The 24,809-nt window shown below is 36.7% G+C and overlaps 1 protein-coding gene across 5 annotated transcripts in view; it reads right to left on the bottom strand.

Annotated features, from left to right (window-relative positions):
• The window catches only part of NPAS3 (neuronal PAS domain protein 3), a 592,150-nt gene that overhangs the window by 39,237 nt on the left and 528,104 nt on the right, over positions 1-24,809 (bottom strand). For all 5 annotated transcript variants that reach the window (XM_088167275.1, XM_088167277.1, XM_088167276.1 and 2 more), the window contains one exon: positions 15,918-16,036. In XM_088167275.1, the coding sequence (XP_088023401.1) occupies positions 15,918-16,036 (119 nt within the window). The remainder of the gene's footprint in view (positions 1-15,917; positions 16,037-24,809) is intronic.

Raw genomic sequence — 24,809 nt, 5'->3', positions numbered from 1 at the left:
ATTGAAGTGTGCAGACTTCCAATAAAGGAATAGTTGTCCCTGCCCATGAGCAAACTCTCTTGAAATTCAGTATTCCAGAATTTTGGTGCTTTTACCAGCAGTAAAATTTAAACCTAAAAAGGGAGTTTTGTTGCACCAGTTTCAATGCAGTTTATTAGAGTATTGGGAGATGGTGGAAAAAGGCTGCATCATTCTGCAACAGAAAGGGTAAAAAGGTTGTTTAAAAAAGTTAGTTTCAGCTCTGTATATCAGGGCAACCAAATCTTGTTGCACTAAAGACAACTAATAATAAGTATACTTCAGATGTAGTTTCTTGATTTCTTTCTTTCCAGGGAGAAATAAAGAGGCTCTTTTATTTTTTTTCCCCTACTGCTTTGTTTGATGTAGTTCTTAGCGGTCCAAAAATTACCTTAGGTGATTCTCTGCAAGGACTTGATAAGTGAGAAAGGACTAGATAAAACAAAATATCTGATATTAATGTATTTTCCCACACACAGAGAAAATGATATAGAAAATGCTGCTGTCTGTAAAGACAGAAGTAGATTTCCTGAGCCAACCTTGATTAAGATGGGAATGGTTTATGTTCTGCTCAAGCTCTCCACCTATGGTTTCAGCCCCAGAACTCATTCTGAAGTTAATAAAAAAAATATTACATTCACTCTTCCTAATTTTGTGGCTAAATGGGTAGAAAGAGCTGAGTTTTGCACATAGTAGGGCAGAGATACACAATGGAGAAGGCTGAGGACTATTATTCGAATGTCATTAATACTAAGGCTCTACTGCTTATGCTAATGGTGTCTGATGTATGCTCCTACAGTGAAAAGCAATTTTTTTGTTTATTTTAATGCTTGTATGCTTTCCTCTAGCATGGCCCAATTTTTTGCTGGCTGTATACAAGCACACAAGGTCTACCAAAGATCTTGGACAAGAGAACGTGTGAGCTTTCCTGCAGAATGCCACAACTTTGACAAAAGCAGAAGTGGAGATAGGCAAAAAAGATTATTTTCCATAATTATTAATATGCTTTCACTTTCCTCACATCAATGACACTTATATGAATCTAAATGAAAAATTTTCAGTATAAAGAGGAAAACAGACAGTAAGGAATATGACCTGATTTTATAAAAATTATGACTGCAAATTTCAGAAAAGCTTCTGCAGGTGAATAGTACTGCCTCCACATCCAGATGACAAAAAGGAATGATCATAAGAAAGGAGGCAAAATTCTTCTAGTATATCTACCAAGATCTAATATCAGTAGTTCTCTGACTGTTCTCATTGTTAATTTGAACAGTTTTAAATACACCTCACATGGTCCTGACAAAGAAAGCAGCATTGAAACTGCAAACCCCAAGCCCAAAAGTGGCTTTACAGAGACTTGGACTGCAGGAGAAGGCTGGGGCACACCACGACAGCCCTTCCAGAGGAGCAGCCACGTGTACTGCCATTAGTAGACAAAGTCCATCCATACGAGAGATGAGATTTCTCTTTGAAGAAAAAACTTTTATCCACTTGGAGATGGATGGTCTTTGCAAAGCTCTGACCTTCTCCTTGACAGCTACAAATGGACTACTATCTACGATTTGTTTCCATAATTCACTTAATGCAGCAAGCTAGATTATAGATAGCAATTTATTTGTAAAAATCATAATAAACCACCATTGTTTTAAATGCTAAACATGGATAAATGGAGAGAAAAAACTGATGAGACAAGATTCGTGTTCTTGAATCTACACCAAAGAATTATGGCAGACTCTTGCTTTATCTGCATTGGAATCAATTTAGTAATTTTTAATTCACTGATTTTCTGTTGTTTGCTTAACATTTATTAATTGATTGTCATTCTCATGCAATTAATTCAGAAGTTGGCAAGTTTAACATGCAGAGATTAATTTTCTTTTACTAACCCACCACTTAGAATTATTATTTTTTTTTTGGAAAAGAAGGTTACCAAGAAATTACCTCCACATCAATCATATTTAGAAATGAAATACAGTAGGGGTGTTGCATGCCATCTGTCAATCCACACTGAACCTCTCCTTATAATTGGCTAAGTTTTTCTATGTAATTCAATAAAATAACCAGAAAAAGTTAGGACAGCTCTGTCTTTCACACACTGCATTCCTAACCAAAAGTCAGTGTGAACACCTAGGACTTCTCTTAGCAAGGCTGGAAATCTCTTATTTGAGAGTATATGAATCTTAGGTCACATGGAAATAAATGGTATGCCTACCCCATCACCCAGTGGTCACAGGATCTGCACCTTTACAACAACCTACAGGTTGCTCAGCTGTCAAGTGTTTCTCATCTGGAACGAGAGCCATTCATTTGCCCTTCATGTCACCCTCATTTATGATGGCTGAAATGTTTATTCAGGAGGGGAGTAGAGATAATGAGGAAGGTTTCTTTGCTCTTAGTTACCAGGGGCTATTCACAAGACTTCAGACTTACTCACTGAATTCCTCATTGCAACATAAACCAGCATAGTGAAAGGAAAAATAGCATTCCCTACTCTCATTATTTTATTATGGCTTTCACTGTACTTGGTATTTAACTGAAAGCCCCAGTTTCTGTGTCTTTTTTTGCTCTGTGTGCCACTTAGGCTGCTGCTGTAAAGTGGACAAATTGACAAAATAGACTTTTTATAGAGAGAGGCAAGGAATATGTCTTAGACAACAAATATCTTTGTGGTCTATATAAGGGTAGAATGGACTGAAGCATTTTGATCTCAAAATGAGGATTTAATATCTCTCACAGACAGCACAAAGGTTCAGAAGATTATAGAGTTAGGTACAAGAAGACACACAGAATGAATTCAGCATGCAATGCAGACTGTAAGATAGATCAGTGTGCAAGCTGTGATGCATGGAAGTGCTGCAGGGCTTGTAGGAACCCAACCCAGACATTTGTTTATTTTTGCACAGAAAATAAAATGTGAGCTTTCTTCTCTCTCCTGTAATGTTGGTAAGAAAGCTTTGTAGAAGAAAGCCAATCTTTTCTGCATTTGAACTAAAATCTGAAGTTAGATCTTCATGTGACAACTGAGGGTAGAACGTACACATTCGTCTGTACTTTAATCTCATGTGCAGCACACTGGTTTAGTGAGACTAGATCTATGGTCTATTTATAAAATAAGACTTGAAATGACTTGTGAAAAATGTATATAATATTTAACAAATCAAGGTCAGTGGGCTTCCTATAGGAAAGTCGTGTGAAAACCTTACAATACCATCTTTTAGATGGATTTTAAAACTTTCCTATGGAAATTTTTACCAAGCACATTAATTCTCTGTTAAAATCTACAGAGTCATTAATATCTTGTTAACCTGGTAGAATTTTTCAGTAAAGAAAGGGAAATAAGCTAGAAACATATGTCAATTTTGAAGATTTTTGTATACTTTGACCTGGTGAGTCATTAGTAGCTCACTCCACATCCATCTACACCCCTATTCAGTGGTGCCTGGTATTGCTTAGACCATATAAAACAGCTCAGGATTTGGCTTATTATCCTGTTTAAGTCACCTGTATTTTAATTTCTCCACTTACATCTACTTATGCAGAGCACCTTCCTTAAATCTCAGGTGAAATTCCCAGGACACCTCATACAAACATGTACTTTGGATAATTGACTGTCTGGTTTAACAGCTAAATTTAAAGCAAGCCAGGGCTATGGCACTCTGTGTTTCGTTGGATACATTTTCTGGCTTTGTGGGGTACTCACTGCATGATTTGATAAAAACTGAGGCTAAATGAACTCTACAATTTGTATTCCTACAGGCACAAATTTATTGGCTTGGGTTTTTTTTTTTTTTTCCTTGGCTCTGTCTGTAAGGTTCATTACTTACAGTTACTGCAGAATCAATTTGAAATGGCCAAAATCAGTGATGGAATTTATAGCACAATAAACGTACTGCCATACAAGTGCTGCTACACATGAAAGGGCTTCAGAATATTTTCAGCAATCCTTCTACACAGCAGAGTGTTCTGTTTTTATCAATTTAACAGAATCACCACAGGTATATTCTAAGAGGTGTAATCCTGACAGCTACACAGCAGATTTTCTCTGAGGCAGATATTTTTACAGGAAAACAATATTATTGATAAAATCTTAGCATATCAGAACACAAAAAGGAAACTGCACACATCTTTTTCCTTCTCCACAACAGGCATTTGCAGTTCCATTTCACTCACACAAAAAACCGCCCTGAACAAGAAAGAGTTTATGAAGGAAATATGTTCACTCTCCTTGAGATATATATTAATTAATTATCAGCACTATGGCATGTGGAAAATGTGGAGGGCATTTGTAGCTAAAACATAAAGTATAGCATCAGCAGTTGCCTGTTTCTAAAGTCTATAAAGATTTACATTTCTACTTAGTACATTTTTCTTTCCAAGTGTCTCTATTATAGACATCTCATATTTTACATCATTTTAAAGCACAGAAAGTTTTAACTTTAGAATGATGCATTGTGAAAAAAAGACAGAAAAGACAGATGGCAGGCTGTCCTCCCCAAAACTCAATTTCATAATATGCATGTGATTGCTAATAGGCAGGCACTAAAAAACAATTTTCCTTGACAGAGAAGAGCTGATAAATTGTCAACATAAACTTTGTCTGTGGTTGCTCCAGTGATCTAAAGCTCTTCTGTGAGCTTTGTGCCATCAAAGTCTGCATCTTCCAACCATATAAAAATTTATGAATGCATATGACTATAAAGTGACTGAAAACAACCCATAATGCATGTTTGAGTATTGAGAATCAACTCCTTGTTTCTTCAGGAAAAACCTGTGTCCAGTGGCCCATTCCTAACCTGGACATATGACTGTGGGAGATCCAGGCTGGACCCAGAGATGCCCTGTGAGCTGAGCCAAACAGGGCTCTGCATTTAGGCATGTCCTAAGCACAGGGCTATGTCTAGTGGTGGACTGACTTAACCAACATAGTCTTTGTAACAATGCAACAGTGCAAAGGATCACAGGAACTGAAAGCTGCTGATTTTTGGGAAGAAATTATACATTTCTGAGCACTTGAGCAAGGAGAAATTAATGAAAAATCTAATGAGATTACAATTTCCAAGAAGAGAAGTATTTATCTAATACCTCAGACCTTCTAAAATATGTCAAAAGTGAAAGGGGCCACTGAGTTCACATGAAATAAAATTGAGCATTCTGCTCATGCACAATAAATTCTTGAGGAAAATGTCCAAATTACTTGTGCACAGAATGAGACTTGTTTACATTGGTAGTGCAGAGTTCATTTCAGATTTAAATATTTCACTGTAACTGGTATCGACTAATTTTGATTTTTAAACGGCTTATAACTATTAAATATTTTCATGCCTCTAAGAATTGAGATCTTATTTCTGAGAATAACTGAGAAGCAGCAACTCAACAGCAGATGAGCTGTGACTGTTATGCTATCAACATATTTGCCTGGAACAAAATAATGTGATGATTCCACGACATATTTAATTTCAAAATTTCATTGCATTTGATTGTGAAAAGACTGAAACATTTTAAACAGATTTTTCTTGCTAGACAGAGGAGACTTGCACTATTTGCAAGTGTGTGACCAACTCTGTAAAATGAAGCCCTGGGAAGAATACATATTTATTGAACTTTATTTTGATGGGGGTAATACTGTCAGTTTTGAGGGCACCAGCCTTGCATCCTATTGCTTTAATTGTATGCTGTGTATATTTCTCTCTAAATGTTCCCCAAAGCAAGCAAACAAACAAAAAATCGGTAGAAAAAAGAATAGATGTCAAACTTTGGAAATATTGTCAAATATTTGTAGGATACACTCTTTTCCATGTATATTTAGATAGTGTCACTGATGTGCTATATTGTTTGGTTTAGGGTGGAAAAACATGCAAAGACAGGAATTATAACAGAATACATCTGTAAAAGAAAGGGGAATGGGAGGGTCTAATGTGCTATCAGAAATAAAAGTCAAAAACATTGTTTACCACTGATGAAACAGACCTTGCCTGTGTCCTTTTAATAGCAAGCAATTCACACAGCAATGAGCACAAGAAGTTCAGAGACAATAAAATACTTATCCATAAAAAGTGAAATAAAACTTGTAACCCTCCTCAGGGTAACCTCTTCAGAGCTCAGACCTCTTTATGCAATTTATGTGAATTTTCAGTAAAGACTGCAATATGAAATTTCTAAGAAAATTACCACTTCTTGTAATACACTTAGTGTTTTCATTTGTTTGCAGTATTTTTTATGAATTTTAAATAATTGAGAAAATTAAGATAATTGTGCTCTCCAGGCTTATTCTCAGATACTGATAATTTTTCTTTAAGCAGGCACAAAATTCTTGGTTCTAAGGAGGAACAGACAAAAAATATAGCAGTAAAAATTAAAATTTCTTATTTCATACTGGTTAGAGATGCATTAAGGTATATAAGCTTTAGGGTCAGTATAGCCTTGCTCAGCTTTCTTTAAAAGCATTGGGAGTAATAAAACTTCCATTTTATCTTCAGTGAAATAATACTGCTGAAATATCACCTCATTTTTGATGTCAGCAGTGATTTCTTTTTACCTCCATGATGTCAAATGGGAATGATTATTATTAGAATGACAGCTTCCTAATGATGCTGTAAAAAGGAGAAACTGAAACTCTTTCCACTAAACATCTATATTCTGCTTTCTGCATAGGGTAAAGCAGTTGGGCTCAACCACACACACCATTCTTCATAAAAATCAAGAGGCATGCTCAAACACTTAGAAAGAGAAGCAGCTTAAACATCCAGAAACAGAGGCATAATGACTTTCTTCGTTATATAGTGGTGAATATGCACTCTGAAGAGTAGAGAAAAAGGACATTTACACTACAGCAACCCTCTCTGGGAAACATTCTCTGAAACACTCGTGATCAATTTTCTGTTCTAGATGGTAAAACTGGCACATCAGGGTCCAGATTACTATCCAGGAGTCATTGCCCCAGGGAAAGTCAGGGAATGAAAGCCTCGTGTGATGGCCCCTGTTCAGCTATTGGCTTCATGGCACACTGGGGGGGGACATATCTGAAATGCTCTCTGCCTTTTTTCCCTCTCATTTTGTCAAATGAGTAAGTACAGAAGAACGTTGCTTATATGACACCAAAATATATGAGTAAGTTTGGTTTTTGAGTAAATGATGGGCTTGAACCTTATGCAAACACCTATTCATGCAGAAAGTGAATAGCAGATGCAAACTGGTGCTATCTGCATCAGCAAATGGGGTATTTTGATTTTCTAATACACTTTGATCAAACATAAGGAGCTACAGTGAATAGTGATTCCCTACCAATTTTACATTTACGTATAACATGCATTGCTTCAAAGTAGTAAAGTCTTTAGGGTGGACACATCTATGGTGGATGTGAAAAAGATTAATCAAATTGGAAAAAAAGAAGGTTTCTAGGTACATTTGGGGGTTTTTGGATATAAGAACAGCAAAGCTTGCAAGGACCCAAGCCATCTGCCAGACAAGGAGGTGGATGCTGCCAGCCCTGCTCTTCCCCCACAGAAAAGTGGCAGGAACAGCAGACCCAAGAAGCTCCCCATGGTTAAATCCAAGGGGCAGGAAATTGTGTTTTGCTGCTGGTATGCTGCTTTGTTTTCTTTCTAAGGAAAAGAATTTTGGAGTAGCTCATCTACAGTCAGTTGTAGGCCAATTGAGATCAGGAGGGTGGGGTTTTTTTTTTGTTTTGTTTGTTTGTTGTTTTTGTTTTTAAAGTTTGATTGTTTGTTTGTTTTGGTGAAAGTTCTGCTAAACTCCACACTATCTGAATACTTTCTTCTTTGACATCTCATTTTGTGTATTCAGGGCAACCATCAAAACAAAGGAAGTACCAGCCTGAGAAAATAAAATGTGATGCACTGGAACACAGAGATGAGTTGACAATTTTCATACACTATGAAGAAAGGCTGAGGATGAGGTACAGCATGTAATCCCAGCTGGCTCTGATACAAACAGCCATTGTTATCTTTGGCAAGTTACTTGATATCTGGTATGTTAGCACTTTCCAGACTCAGAAAAGTGTTGCAAAAGTACATTCATTAATATAAGCGACTTTATAAGCAAGAGGAAAAAGCCAATCAAAACATAATGCTTTGCACAGGTAAAAACTGCACATAAAGGTGAAAGTTGGAAAAACGTGGAAATCAATGTATGAGCCTATTTTCTTTTTTCAGCATACTTTTGACAAAAGCTGTGAACTGCTGCAAGTGGTAGAGGTAAAAAGGTTAAAAAGGTTAAAATGTCTGTATTTGCACATCTAAAACAATCTTTGAATTATGAAAAAAAGTGAGCCAAAACATCTACTGGCAGCAGTTATAAAACGGTGAATGGAGGCAGAGATGCAAGTAGCAGCACTTCACTGTCCTAAAGCAAATCTTGGCTTTGTGTGCTTTCCCGTGCTCCTATGAAAGGCATATTCCCAGTCATTATCAGTAAACAGTGGTAAACAACATTGGTGGATGACTTAAGAAAACACTGTGGACCAAAGACCTCTTTCTTTCAGTAGGCATTCCTGCCTGGAAGCACAATACTGTTCTCCTAATGTGTAATAAGAGGTATTTTCTGGCTCCTCTCTGCTGGGATCTGTTCACTCTCATCCTACTCACTGAGCTCTGCTATCCACATCACAATGGGTCTCACCCTGCACTATGAGTTCACATGACTAGATAATTAGTGCTGCTTATGAAAGTGTATCAAACATTTTCTGTCTCTATGGCTCACTAACACTTGGTTCTTGAAAGAATATCAGATTCGGTTTGGAACTGCTCTCTGTTTGTTTTGAATATTTTATTACGTATCAGAATAAATCTTATTCTCAGAATTTTCTCTCACAGTTATATCCACTGACTTTTAAAAAGGAAGGCTTTAGAATTATATTGCCTAAAAACCAGACTCAAAGGCAATTACTGCTAATTTGGTGACAATATTATCTTTTTGTATCCCTTATGCTTTGATAACAGAATTCATGAAAATAAAAAATCTCCCAGAAAGCAATCTGTGCTAACTCAATTTTATGTTTTCTTTCCTTCCAGAACCCAGAACTGATTTCCTTTTGTTGCCTTTTACTCAGTTTGGAGGAAACCACAACTCTGAGACCATCTGAATATTTAAGATAATATTTGAGGAGAAACACATTCTGATACAGGTGTCAGGAATACTACAGCTCCAGTCATTGTGAGGAATGATCAAAACTTGAATTTTTCTTGTACAGAAGATTGCTACTAAAAAGGCCTTTTATATAACACTAACTGGTTAATTTCAATAGTGCTACTTCAATAATGAGTATCTAACATATATTAACTTTTCCAGATGGTAGAACTGTGCTATAAATCCCATTTAAAAGATGCTCAGCCCTGATAATTTTTTCTGTGAGAATGTGGAATTCATATCTACTGAACATTTAAAAAAAATTGGCTAATGTATTTAGATGCTGTGTGTGAACCAAGCTTTTCCAGACAGCTCTCCTAATACAATGTCACAGTTCTATATCAAGGAATAAAATGAACCCCAGTCTTAATCTGATTGCAGTACATTATTTCTTGAACCATATCTTTATATCTACAAGTAGGTACTTCATAAGATTCAGATTGGCCCATTAGTATTTTGTTCTTTTTCAAGTCATGCTGCATCTTTACTAGCTAAGAGACTTCCTTTTGACAAAAAGGTCATCGATTTACATGGGTGAATTCTCGATCAGTTCTTTCTCACTGACAAATTACCTTTAAGTCTTCCCAGTGCTGAAAAGTCTGGGGAATGCATGGGCTGACATTTAGAAAACTCTTCACATAATGCTTCCTGATGCTGGTTTCTTATTCCTTCTTCACTCAATTAAAGAGGTGTGGTAGTAACCATGTGATAAAATACTAAATTCTGTAGTTTTCTTTCTTCCTACAGAGAAAGGTCAGGACATCTTTCTGGGGCTTGAGTAAAATACTTGACAGAAAAGATTTCAAGGGGGAAAAATATTAGAAGAGGAGGCAAAAATTTAGGCTAAGCTGTAAAGAGGGATAAGTGAATTCCCTCGTTTGGAAGAGGGAATGAAATCTGTCTCTAACATGTCCATGTCCAAAGAATGTACCAACCATTAGACTATTCCCTTCCTTCTCTTTCATCCCCCATCCTAACCCCCTGAAGTGGAAGGTGCTTTTCTGCAGTGATATATTGGGTCCTTAAAATGATTTTGGAGTAGGTACATCTTGTTTCTGAATTCCAGGTGACTCTCACTTGGATGAGAAATAATAATTTCAATTTTGAACTAAGAGAACAGTATCACAAGGTAAGTCCAATGTAATTTTGTCTTTCTAACACAGTTTTTGACTCTCTAGCCCTGAAGGATTACTGAATCTAAATTCTGCCAAAAACTGTACTTCAAGTGCTCAACTAAGATCTGCAAATCTTGCCCAACTTCTCAATTTCTTCTAAAAGAGAAAAAAAAAAAAGTGAATAAAGGAAGGAATAAAATGAAAAAGCCTCATAGTAGAACTATGACAGGCATAAAATTTCAACAAAAATTTAGATTTCCATCTTCAAAATTGTCATTCAAAGGATTCTAACTTCATTATTTTAAATATCAAATCTGACAGTACAGCGTCAGAGAATGTTTAATTTTAAATGAGTTTGTAGAAAGACACCATTGTAAAAAAAATATAAATTAATGAGGACTACAAGACTAATTTGTGAAAACACTTTTCTAGAGTTTTAAGTATAATTTAAAATATTTTGTATACCTCATACAATGATGTATGAGATAGAGCTAACCAAACTTGCATCCTCCATTACTGAACTGCAGAAATTAGATGTACAACAAACCATCCAAATTTCTAAACTAAACTTACCAAACCAATGCTTGTTTTTTTTTAAAATTAATATAGCAATTTACTATGCAGTCTGTCCACTGGAAGGGAGAGCCTGAAGGTTTTCTAGGATGTCCCTAACTCTGCTGATGGGTCTTCAAGGTGTTTAATTGCCAGCTTCATGGGAGATGGACAGGCAAGAGATGTTACACCAAATTCCAGAGCGACAGAAAAAATTCCAGAAAATTCCTGATTCCAAATTCCATACTGCCAGAGTGACAGTAAAGGTACAAGGCAATCTCCTCATGTCTGCTTAACCTCCTCTGTAACAGCTTATAATATTCCATAAGACAGTGGAGGAGTATGTGTGGATAGATACTAGCACCTCTGAGGAGCTGATGAGCTGGAACCAGCTGGCCACTACTGACTCTGATGCTGTTTGATGCTTTGACTACTTCTTGATCCCATTAGTTAAGCTTTGTTCGAGAGAACAGTATCAGAAAATTCTAGCAAAATCTGACAGGCAAGTAAACATGACAAAGCAATAACAGGATACTGTAGAAGAGTAGAAAATGTATCACTGGACCTGAAAAAAGTAATTTTGAATTAAAATTAGCTTTGACACATGACTAAGTCAGACAGTAGAAAAATTGAAGTTGGAAAAGCTTTTAAGTGGACAGAACTGTGATCCTCAAATGGAGGAAAACAAATGCAAAAAGAGCTAAAATGAAGATAAAATCAAAATTAAATACAAAGCCATCTTTCACTGATGAAAAATTAAATCTTGAAAGAGAAGGAAGATGTGTTACATTTTCAGTGGAGAACAAACAGTCTTTCCAGCATGTATCTCAAACAACAACTGCAATGGTAATACATTCTGAGTTTTGCAGTGAATGGAATTGTATATTTTTTTTCTTTTTATTTGTTTTACATGTGTTTGATCAGTTGACTAAATTTTATTTCACTGTTTTAAAAGATTTTAAATTTATTAACTGAAAAATTAATAACTCTCTAGTACTGTATGCAAACTCTTTTCCTGCAAGCCTCTGAGCCTAAGAGCATTAAGAATAGGAAATTCTAATTCAAAGAGAGTGCCAGAGAACAATGAGAGAGGAAGGATTAATCATGTAATCACTTTTCCACTTACACTTTTAAGGTAACGTAATTCATGGGAAAAGGCCATTACCTCCATCTTTACATGTAATTCAGAACTAGTTATGTCAGTCCAGGAAGGGACTATAAACAAGTTCATCTCATGTCAGAATCTTCTAGAGCAGGGTTTCTTTCAGGCATACATATGTGTAAATTTATGTCTGGTTTTTGTTTCAACATTTCTTTTGATAGAAAATTAGTTTTGACTAGATCAACCCGAATGATTAATCAATTTCATTCGTGGACTGTTTTCACTTTTATGTGATTTTCCTAAGCCAGGGACCACTCATTCTGAAAATCGACTAGGCATCTTGTGAACCACCTCAATGATTTGCTGTCTGCAGGAAACATTCACCAGCAGTCCTCAAAGGGAGGCAAAATGATGATGTGGTTCTAAACTCAGCGAGAGTTTGGATCAAGACACAACTACTTCACAAAGATGAAAAAATGTTGTAATTGTTGGAGGATTGAATCCATGGGGAGCTGAATACCTTTGAGAGAGCTGAAACGTGACTCATAACACAGACTGCTCCCAGTGAATTGTTGTATGCTGATTCAGGGGAGGATACCCCTGAATCTCCTTACAAGAGCTCAAGGGAAGGTGTTGGCCAAGAGCTATTGCATTTTATAGACAGAAAATTCAATGCTCTGTTGTATTCTGAAGGTGTGAGAGGAGTCAGTGACTCCTTAGTCAGCCTGCTCCACCAGGATTTCCTGCAGGAATCTGCTGCCCATGATCCCAGCTGGCACAGGGTTTCCTGACTAAGTGCTGAAGTACTTCCAGGGACCTCTGATGCAGAACTTAGCCAGCTTTTCCCATGATCTTTGTTCATGTTATGCAACCATTCTTCCCTGTTGATAATTTCTTACAGATGTACATCCATAAGGCTCATGAATCTTTCTAAATTTTGATAAAATACATACCTTAATGAATTCAAGAGTCCTTAAGTTTGTTCTAGTACTGGACTTTTAGGAATCAATGACTAAGATTCCTAAAAGTGACATTTAACATAGTGGTTGTGTTGTATTATGCTGCTTGTCTGATACACCAACTGACAAGAATATTTAAACATGGAAGTTCTTAAAACTCAGTTAAAAGGATATTCACTTGATCCAACTCCTCTAAAATGAATGTACTGTTTTTCCGGGATTCACTGTGGGTATGGATAATGATCCTTCCACAGAACACAGAGTATCAATAACCATGCTCTTGAAAAACTGTCAGAGTGCAATTCATATTGCTGGACACAGCTGAATTCAGCCAAATACTGCCAGTTACAACATCCTTTAAAATATCAAAAAGCAGAAGAACTGCACATCTATTTTTACACCTGCCTAGGGCTTGTACACTGTTTATGCAATTTTATTCAAGCTGACTTGCCTTATGAAAAAATTTGGAAAAAACCCAATGTTTTATTTACAGGCAGTTTTGTTTGCTATCATACTTTTTCTTTTTATCCATTAATTTTGTTTAGAAAAAACTGGCTAAAAAATTTTATCATCTGATCTTTGAAAACTTATCTTGTTATACTTGTTATATCTCTTGTTATGGTTTTAAATGCTTCCATGAGGCATTAGCAATTCTAAGAGAAATTAAATTGTATTTATATGATAAACACTACCATGTCTTTTCAGCCAAGGGTCTACAGTGAATTTCAAAAATTGTATTGTAATGAGTAAAAACCACACCTTGTGAAGCCAGCTTATATGTCCTATTCTGATGTTGGACCAAAATTAGATTGTCAGGAGTCCAAGAGAGTGAATGACAGCATCATTCACACGTCTTCCTTTTGTTCCTACCTACATCTGGCAAAAAAAGCGAGACTACAAAATCCACAGACAAATTCTCTATCTTTACCCATTATTATTGCATCAAAAATATCCAGCAGACCAAGTTCTCTATCAATCTAACTTTGTCCGAGCCTAGGTGGATCATGCCTAATCATGAGAATTAGTTTAACTTCGATAACCTGCATGTGGTGCTGCTCACACTCTGGGGGAAGTGAGAGACCTGACAGGCTTGAGAGAGGGGCCCTGCCATGGTATGGACCTCCTGAAGTTCAACAAGGACAAGTGAAAGGTCCCGGGGCCAGGGCAATCCCAAGAATGAATACAGGCTGAGTGGAGAATGGATTGAGAGCAGCCCTGAGGAGAAGGACTTTGGGATGCTTGGGGGATGAGAGGCTGGACATGACCTGGCAAGGCGCAGCCCAGAGAGCCAAGTGTGTCCTGGGCTGCATCCAAAGAAGTGTGGCCAGCAGGGCCAGGGAGGTGACTCTCCCCCTCTACTCCATTCTGGTGAGATCTCCACCTGGAATTCTTCATCCAGCTCTGGGTTCCCCAACACAGCGAGGGCATAGACCAGAGTAGGGCCATGAAAATATTTAGAGGGATGGAATGTCTTTCCTATGTGGTTGGTAGAAAGGCTGAAAGAATTGGTGTTGTTCAGCCTGGAACAGAAAGATGGTAGGTTTAGATTAGATACAAGGAAGAAATTCTTTACTGTGAGGGAGATGAGACACTGTCCAGAGAAATGGTGTATATCCCATCCCTGGAGTTGTTCAGGGCCAAGTCGATGGGGCTGTAAGCAACCTGGTCTGGAACCTCTGCTCATGCCAGGGAGGTTTGAATTAGATGAACTTTAAGATGCCTTCCAACCCAAAACATTTTATGACTCCAAGATCTGCCAATTCAGTAATTCGTTCATTCATTCGTTCATTCATTCATTCATTCATTTGTTCATTCATTCATTCTCCTTCCTCCTAAGACCCTTCAGTGTCAGTACACTTCCTGGTCTTGACACCTCCCCAGACTTGCAAAAGTACTCACAGCATTCTTTCAGATGCTGACAATTAAACAGGACACAGATCAAAACTTGTGATGCCCTAATAAACCACTGCTTTGGACTTAAAACATTTATTAGCAACAACTTTAATCATCTGGACCCAGAAACCATCCAAGAGAAGAACTCCCAGTCACTTCCTTGCAAAGAAGATATTTCTGCTAGATTTTGACTTCTCAGGTAACTATTACAATGCTATATTCTTTAGAATTTTTTGGGAAAAGTGACTAGAATTTTTTGGGAAAAGTGACTTTGGGAATTTTACTTTAAAGCTTCTCTAAATCTTCCTCTAAAAACTGAAACAAAATGGTTGTGAAAGCTCTTAAATGAACACTGACAAGCAACTTCTTTAAATATCCACACATTCTCAGACTTACTTTCTTGCACCACTCTTTCATCTTGTATAAAACTTAATAGATGACATATTTCATTCCACAAGTTGACAATGTTAAAAATGTGCTATTCCTTCTAGTTTTAGTATACTGCAAAGCCAGTGATAGCTACAGGCACTATGAGCGATATACGACTGAAGAAAAATGAGATTACTGCTGATAAGAAACAAGAGACTTTCATATCTTAAAAGAGCCTGAAATCCCGCAAATACGATCCCCAGCAGCAGATGCCCCTCAGATAGACAATGAAAGAAAAATGGTGGAAAAGTACTCAATATGGCTTGTTGTTTCCTACAGCTGGAATGACAGCAAAATGAAATCACATGCTGCCTGCATGAAGAAATCCTACCTCTTTGGGAAAAACATAACCCAAGGATGACTAACAGCCTAACAAAGCGAGCAGTAATTTTCCACACTGAGAAAAGTGATGTTACTCTGACTCACCTTCTTTGATAAAAGATTCCTTTACTTAGGAAGTGTTGCTCTTTTGAAGGCTATCATGCTGTTATCATCAAAATTTATCATAATAAAGACGAATTTAATGGAAGTGCAGTACAAAAGCCAAACCTCAGGCTGGAAATATATATTAATGATTCTTTAACAAAAGGAATGAGACATATGCAAATGTGAAATAGCTCCTCTCTCTATTAAGGTGTTCCTGGAACATGAATGAACATAATTTCAAGATGTCAATATTTCATGCTACAGTGCAACCCTTACCTTGTATCCTGATGATTTGATGTGCACTCCTCGCTTGGTCAGTGTAGATTTCATTCGGATGAAAAAAGAGCGCTCTAGAGTGTTGTCAGTGGTTAGCAAACTGGGGTTTGTAGATTCCACTAGGGAATAGAAAAAATACATATACACATAATTTAGATTTTATACATCCCCTCTAAGCTATTTTTCAGGTGCAATCCTTGAACTCACTAAAAATAAATGACTGATGGATGCTAAGAGTGTTGTAATCAATTTACCTCATTTAGAAAATGTTTATTTAGCAAAAAAGAAATTACAAAAATATACATATACTCAGTATGTCTCATTTTCAAGTTATTTTTCCCATAGAATTTTTAACAGAGATTTGTCTCATTAACTCTTTCTTGCCCAATGCAGTTATGACTGGAGTTGGAGGGTATGTCACTAGTGTATGACATTGTTTTAAAAACTGTTTGTCAGTACTTCGTAAAAGGCAAAGTCTCACTTAGGTAGCAATTCTCTCCTGAAATAGGCTGAAAATTCTGCACGTTTTTATTCCCTAGTCTCACCTCAGCTGCAGTGATACCTGAGTTACTGCTGGATTTGTGTGCCTTGGTTTCCACATTACTGAGGGGAAATTAGGGCCTTTATTATCAATAAAGCATTAACAACCTGAAGGCAAGAATTCTCAAGTAAATGACACATATTATTATTATTGTCATCACATCATCCATTGTTGGTGATTAATTAGTCATTAATGAAATACCTTTTTAGTCCAGCTGAAGGGATATTACTTGCTCACAAATAAGTATAGCTCTCACCTGCACTTATCCCTCCCTTAACTGCAACCACTTAAAATACTTAAGACTCTTAGTATAAACCTTCATAAAATATCATCAGCACTGAGGTAATCTTTATACAATCTTTATGATTGCTAATTTTTATTCCTGAAATCAACGTATCCCGAAAATACTGTTAATGGGAAAATTCAGGAGCATCTTACAATAAACAGGCATTATTGGAGATAAAAGAAATTCAATTTCAGTGAGGAATTTACAAGGAATAAAGAAAATATTTTGAAATTGTATTTCTATTGTTTAGGAGAACCATACAAACTACTAGTAGAAAGTGTTTAAGTATTTAAAATGCATTTGTTATGCAGCCAACAGAAAAGCAAAAACTTATTTGTGAGCTAAGGATTATATTGAATTGTCCTTGATTTAATGTGGTCAACTTGTCTTGTGTTTGTGACATTTCAGCTCTATTGTGATAACTGACAACAGTGCCCCTTTCTTTAGTGTGTCTCTTAAGATTTTTTTGTTTTAGAGAGCATGAATTTGATGTCATTTTAAATGTACAGCTCTTTATCACTCGAGGGAAAAGCAGAGCCATGTTATATTTAGTACTTTCATTTCTTCTGATTAAATATGAATTACTATGAAATTTTTCTCATCATCTAACACACCATAATACGCCAACAGCTTTTTAATACACTGTATAAGCACAAACTTCTGCTCTAAGAGTTTAATTTGCCCCTCTAATCCAATCACATCAACCTTATTTCTCTTATCAGAGATTCCCATTTTGAATTAAATGAGCTCATTAGTTTTAATCAAAAGCAGAGAGATCAAAACTTAAACGTAAATGCTTTAGATCAGAACTGTCAGTCAGCCGTGCAGTTCTATTTTACTAAAACACAAGATCAGAGACCCTTAGAACCAATTTTTTCTCGTAAGGGATGCCAAGAGCTTGAAGATGCTATATCCTTTTTTTTTCTCCCAAGGACAGATTATACATTTAAGGTTAGACTTAATTTAGAGTATTTTTTTCATCCTGGTGGAAATGGGAAAGTATGCCATTCTGCTGTTGTCTCTTTCACATTTATTGGTGCAGGTCCTTGGAGACCTGAACAAATGTGAAGCCATCACAATCCATGCAACAAACCTGTCCTCAAAAAATTCAGCTCTGTTCAGCAATATCACATAAGAGATAAAACTCTGAAGGGAAATATATATTTCAGGGTGTGGGACAGTGGAACCCTGAAACAGCAGCCAAAGTCACCCGGAGCAGCAGTACTGGTAAGATGAGGATCATAATTAATTATTATTTTTATTGTAGAGTACAGTGCAGTAGTTAAAGAGTACATTAAGAAACAACAGCATGGGTGCTTCCTGCTGTGTGAAGAAACACTAAAATCAGCTTAACAAGTGTAGTTGTAGTCCAGCACATTATGCTCTAGCACAGGCAGCGAGTACAATATGTCCTCCTGTGTTCTAATGGTAATTACCTAAACATACAGAAGTAATGTTAATTAACCACACAATATCTTATGCTCAAAAAAGATCAGGCTGTAATACATATGTACCATACCATTCCCAAAAATTAGAAATTAAAATTTTTCTTTTGTACACGGTTAAATGAAAGAAAGGATAACAATGACATATAGTAAAGTGTACTCAGCATGGACATTTTTTGGGCTCATTTAATCATATATCATAAGATTAACATAATTTGCTGTTATTATACTATCTACAAACCTATACATCTCTGTAAATGAATGTTATAAAATGCACATATTTTATCCAACAGACTGGAACCGTGTCATATAAATATGAATTTTGAAGTGTTTGATTTTTTTTTTAACAAAAAGTATCTGAGAGTGTATGTTTGAGATGGGATTAGTTACCTAAAAGTCCAGAACAGCTTATGAACAGCATTTTGAGTTTCTCTCAAGAGGGAACCATTAGGGCTGATAGTGCAAATCTGCATTCAGAGTTGCAACCACCTACGACTGATACTGTAACAATGCTGATAGTGGTTATGCATGCAGGATTTTAAAAATAGGATGTGTACAGAACAGATCCACTGATGTCAGTGAGATTTGGACAGGACTATATGGAATATAGTCCATGATGAGTTCTCAGGAATTGGTTTTAAATGCCTATCACTGAACCTTTTCAATTATTTTCAATTATGTCAAAGCAGACTTATAATCTGAGGAATATCAGAATGAGACTCTAGCAATTTGATCTTTAAAAAAAATTATAATCTAAAATCTTTTAAAAAAGCCTGGAATAAACAAGATCCACTTGGCTTGATACTGTAGAAACAAAAAGTCTCTTTTTGCACTGAAAAATATAGCTTCCTGTTTGAATTTACTGAATTTAAACCTGTAGGAACACATATTGAAAAAGCAAGAAAATTACAGCCTGAAAAATATTCCAGGCTGGAACTTCTCAGCTCTGTTCCCAGCCGATAAGCTGGTCCAGCTCAAAGCTAGGGAGAATTTCTCCCAGGGTAATATCTTGGTCAAAATAAAAAGGAATTAATAACAAAGATAGAACACCTGGTGTGGTGTGTGACCAGGCCCTGGGAATGGGGTGTCTTCTCTGTGAACCAATCACCTTTTCTCTACTCTTGGAATTGCGAGTCATGCTACAAAACCAAGTGTGTTTCTGAATAAACTTGTCTCTTTCTTTCCTATCATGAAAGATGACCATGTAGCCGTGCATCTTATTTCCGCAGCACTTAAAGGGTTAAACCCCGTTGCACGGCTACATAAACCTACTGTTGAGTTATAAACTTCTGAAACTGTGAGTTTAGAATGCTAATTATGTGATAAAAGTCAATGCTTACTGCATGTGAATTAAAGTGTTTTGCACTGTCAGACTTAGAAGTATAAAAAGTAAGTCTGGGTTGTCTTTGCAAAGCAGGTAATTGTGTACTCTGCTGGGAAAGCACTTGCCTTTGTGTGCCCTTAAACATCTTCAGCAGATACTACTAAAGGAATAAACCTCTCCTCTTTCCACTCTCAAAGCTGATAATGCAGGATGAGCTTTCTAGACACAAGGAATGCATTTTCCATTTCAAAGGGAACGAAGCTGCAATCCACTGCACCCATACAGAAGAGTCACAAATGTTAAATAGCTTAAGTAAGAGCCACAGAGGCAAATGGGAAGATATTATGAAACAGCAGCCAATTCACAAAACTATGTTGCTATTTTCTTAATTTACTGAGACTAGTTTACTGAGATTAGCTCTGTTGGTCAGAGCATGGTTCTAGTAATGCCAAGGCTGTGGGTTTGATCCCTGTATGGGCCATTCACTAAGGAGTTGGACTCGACGATCCATGTTGGGCCCTTCCAATTCAGAATATTCTGTGATTCTGTGAACTTCTGTAATTCTAGGCATTTCTTTGTGAACAATCCCTGCATCTCTGATCCTTCAATGGGCTTTACTTCGGGAATAATCTTGGCCCCAGACCCCACAAACCAGTCATGCATCGTTTAACTTCTGGAAGAGTTCTTCTGATTCTTCTGATGGGACATGAATATGTCCATAGCTGGAGGACTGAGGTCCATGGCTCTAATCCTGCAGGGGTCTGCAGAGGTACTGTACACGTATATGAAGTCTGGCTACTTTAATGCTACAGGGCAAAACAATGTAAACCAGTGCAAATAATTCTCTTACACACCAATAGCACAAGTACTGTCCCTATGAGTGATTCACAAGCACATTCACATTCAGATAAACAATTTGTCCCCAAGGTAAAAAAAAAAAAATCCACATTTGATTTATGTCTTAAATAACAAAAAGCTGCCACAGTAGGCTGAATAATGAAACCCTAACTTCTGGGTTTTTTTTCTTGATGTGCATTAAAAATAATTGAGAGGGAAAAAATGCATTTTTGCATGCCAAACAGAGAAAAGATAGGCTTCTCATTCTTAGGAAGACAAGAAGTTAGAGAGGGAAAACCAAACATCAACAAGGAATTTAAGGAGATTGGTGGAAAAGTAAACCTTATGGTTTAACATAAAGGATTTTGTAGAATTTTAGGAAGCTTCTACCTGGCTTTCATTTCACTTTTTTGAAAACATATGTCCATACATTTTTAAAAAGACATTCTCAAACACCAACTATACAGAGAGCTCTTAAAAGAGAAACAAAAAAGAGAACATGCAAAACAGTAAGAAAAGGGGAGCTCTTTTCCTGTTATCTTATACACTTGCAAACCTCTTCTCACATTTTCTTAAAGTCTTATAAACCTTTGCATAGGGAACTGAGAATCATTATGTTCAGACAAATAATTAGGTAATGTAAATCTATGATTTTCAGTTGGACTAGAAGTGGTTTTAAAATGTTTCTATTTCTTCTATGCAGCTTATTGTCTGTAACCAGGCATTAAAGGACTAAGAAAATTTAACCTTGAGTACTTAACTGCCTTTAATCAGAAAAGTGACTCTCAAAAAATCACTATTTATCAAGATCATTCTCTCTCAGTTCTCTTACAGAACAAATATGATTATTTTATAGATTAAAAGATAGATTTTCACAACTACTAACCCAACGAGTAAGATTCAAAAGCTACAAACTAAGACAATTTATTTCCAATAAGTGCAAGTTACTATACTTAGCAATTGAGTAAATGAATGGTTTTAAGTGAAGTGGGTTCAGGCTGATTGCAGGCTGAACATGGGCAAGGACTGGGAGCTCAAATTTGTTCTAGGAAACTGCTGAAGATTCCTGGACTACTTGGATGAACCACTTTGGCTTATTTATGGACACTGGTAGCCTGCCTGGAGATCAGCTGAAGAGCACAGAGCTCACAAATTCTATAGGTGCTCTTGTGGTCTCACCAGTGTGCTGAGCATCCTGCAAAATCAGGAACTATATGAACTATCTATTTAACATTGTGGGTGCCAGAGGCTCATTCATTCTTCCAAATAAATATTGTTTCTAAAAGGAGGAATAATATTTTTGCTGTAAGCTGTCCCAGTTACAAACAGGAGCTTGAATTCCTGAATAGCTAGATTTGGATCTGAAACTTATGGTACTTGTAGGTGACTGGGTAAAACTCATAAAATTTCTGTTTTGCTATTTACCGAAAAACTGAAGAAGTCAAGAATTGGACCCAGATTTTAGGTGACTTTGTTCCATTCTTTCCTTTACACAAGGGGAATAATACTGTACTCTGGACAAGGCATCACTCAAAAGGGGAAGATTCAGAGCAGCTCTTTCAGAAGAAATGGAAAGAAAGATGGCTTCTTATAAAGAATTTATATCTAGGTAATGTTTTCAGACAAGATAATAAACTGTTCTTTTTTGTCACCTTACCTCCACGATGAAGACAATTCACTTTTCATGACCTATAGGCCTATTAGAAATTCAAAGGCATATAAACTTTAAATGCTATCTGATTTCTGTTGAAAGCTAGATCTTTTGATGGTTTTTTATTCATTGTTTTTTTTCCCCTTGTCTTATCTCTCCAAATTTTCCAGATCCAATGACTGATGGTGTGGCCTAGGTTGTCTTATGTAAAATACTTAATTTTTTGCAAACGTTGAAGAATTACATGTAATGTAATGTAATGGTTTTTTGACATTGCTTTTTGACATTTAACATTGCAATGCAAATTTGACATTGAAGCATTACATGTAATATATTTATTTCATTTCTTTCACAATTTTTAAAGAATATGCTATATATATTTACATCTAGAGATACAACTATTTTTATAATCATGGTAATTACTGGGCTATGGTCCATATGTAACAGTGCACTCTGTTAAGCTTAAATGTTTGAAACTGGGAGAACAAAAGACTAACTCAGATATATCCAAGTTTTTTTAATGTGATAAAAGTCCATGCATTCAGGCAAAACACTACTCAGTGAAGTAGCAGTGAATTTAGTTACAACAGCCAAGAAAGTGAGAGAACATGTTTAATATCTGATCTACATGCATACTATAGTTTGGGTACAAAATGGCTGGATCTGCCGAGGAATAAGCCATGCTTTGGGAAATTATCCTGTAGCATTACATATAATGAGCTTACCCTGTTTGCTTTTGAATTTGACTATGCCCCTATACTGACTATACTTATGCAGGTGAAACTGAAGTAAAGACTCATTGGCAGAAATTTCCAAGTATTATCAGAGGCATTTTTGAATGTTTTATTACCCTTGCAGAACCAAAGTAATTTGAACTACCCTTATTGGACTAATAATCACAGAATCATAAAATGATTAGGGTTGGAAGGGACCTTAAAGATGGCCTAGTTCCCAGCCCCTTGCCATGGGCAGGGATACCTTCCACTAGCCAGGCTGTTCAGAGCTCATCCAAAAGGGCCTAGAACACTTCCCAGGGATGGGATATTCACAACTTCTTGGGCAAACACAGTGTCCACCTTTCTGATAGTAAAGAATTTTTTCCTCATATGTAATATAAATCAAATCTCCGTTATGACTACACCCCTTGTCCTGTCACTCCATGCCCTTGTAAAACTCCCTCTCCAGCTTTCTTGTAGCTCTCTTTAGCTACTGGAAGGCTTCTCTAAGTTCTCCCCAGAGCCTTCTCTTCTGCAGACTGAACAATTGAATTCTCTCAGCCTTTCCAGGTATGAGAGGTGTTCCATCCCCCTAATCATCTTGTGGCCCTCCCCTGGACTGTCTCCCAAATAGGTCTCTTGGGCTGGGACCCCAGAGCTGGCTGCAGCTCTGCAGGTGGGGTCTCATGAGAGTGGAGTGGAGGGGCAGAGTCTCCTCCCTCACTCTGCTGGCCACAATGCTTTGGATGCAGCCAAGATAGGCTCAAGTAACACTTTATTTAATGCCTCAAAGCTTTCTTTCTTGTGCATCACCTTCTATTTCTTCTTCTTCCAGTCTAGAAATATGTTATCAGGCTATTAATTCCAACATATTCCACTTACGTCCCATGTAAACTTTATCCTACTGAACTCTTTATGTATCTGGTAAAATAAAGAGTGAGTTAAGGGCCAGGACAGAGCTATAAATAAAGTATGGCCAGGATGAAAATGTGAGTAAAATTTTTGTTACACTATAACATTGAAAGGCAGATTTTACAACAAATTTTGGTATTTCAGTGATCTGTGAAAGACACGGAGCATTTTTGTTTATTTGAAAACAACATAATAAAGATTTGTTATTAACAGAACTAATCACGATAGGAAACTTTAACTCTGAAAAGCGTTTGAAAATGTTTTAGACTACTGAGTTTCAGTCCATTATCTAAACACAAATGTACCCATGCTCATCCAATAGACCAGAACAACTCCTGTTATGGTCTTACAAGTGAGTGGTACATAAAGCATCCTGTATATGAAGATCAAACTTCCCTCCATACTTTTACATCTAAGGTTAATTTAGTTTAAACAATGGAATAAATAATCTGACCCAACCTGTTGAATTGGTTTCATATGAAGTCAGCAACTCATACATTTTCAAGGTTCGATGAAAGTCCCAAAGAAAAGTAGCACAGTGATATAATTTCCTTACTGTTTACTTTCTTTGCATCAATTCTAATAAAATTTGAAACAGGACACACCCAGGATGGAAGAGGTCCTGATATTAGGAGAGTGTAGTATCATAAATAAGAGTATATCTCTCCTCTGTTAAGGAATGTTTATGGAGAAAAGAAATTGGGAAATGAGAAAACAACAGAGGGGAGAAAAAAAAAGGCACAGACTACTTTTGAGAGTAAAAATTTCACTGAATTCCCCAAGGGCTTTATGGTCCTGTGAGGAATAGAGGACTAGATGTTTAATCTCCTTTGAGATGTGGCTGGTTTCCACAACTTAAATGATCATTATCCTTACTGAGCAGCTTCTTATAAATAATTTTGAGCATTTTGTTTCAGCACAAAACTGCCATTAAATGCTGATGTTGTTCTCCCTCTCCTGCGCTGGAAGAACTGAGGGTATTTTTCCTTTCTTGCTAGTTTTCTGCTCTTGCCTAGTAACTTGTGAATCATTAACTGACACTACAGAGCATAGCTGTGAAAATAACTGTGGTTTAGAGCTGCCAATAATGGCCCACTAAAGTTCCTTCCCAGCACATGGCATAAAAACACCTCCAACAAACATTAAAAAGTCCCTTCTGATGTTGCTTAACATTGCCAGC

Source organism: Sturnus vulgaris, chromosome 6 (genome assembly GCF_052056855.1).
Source record: "Sturnus vulgaris isolate bStuVul1 chromosome 6, bStuVul1.hap1, whole genome shotgun sequence".
Lineage (NCBI taxonomy): Eukaryota > Metazoa > Chordata > Aves > Passeriformes > Sturnidae > Sturnus > Sturnus vulgaris.
This window is presented reverse-complemented; position numbering and strand designations above follow the sequence as displayed.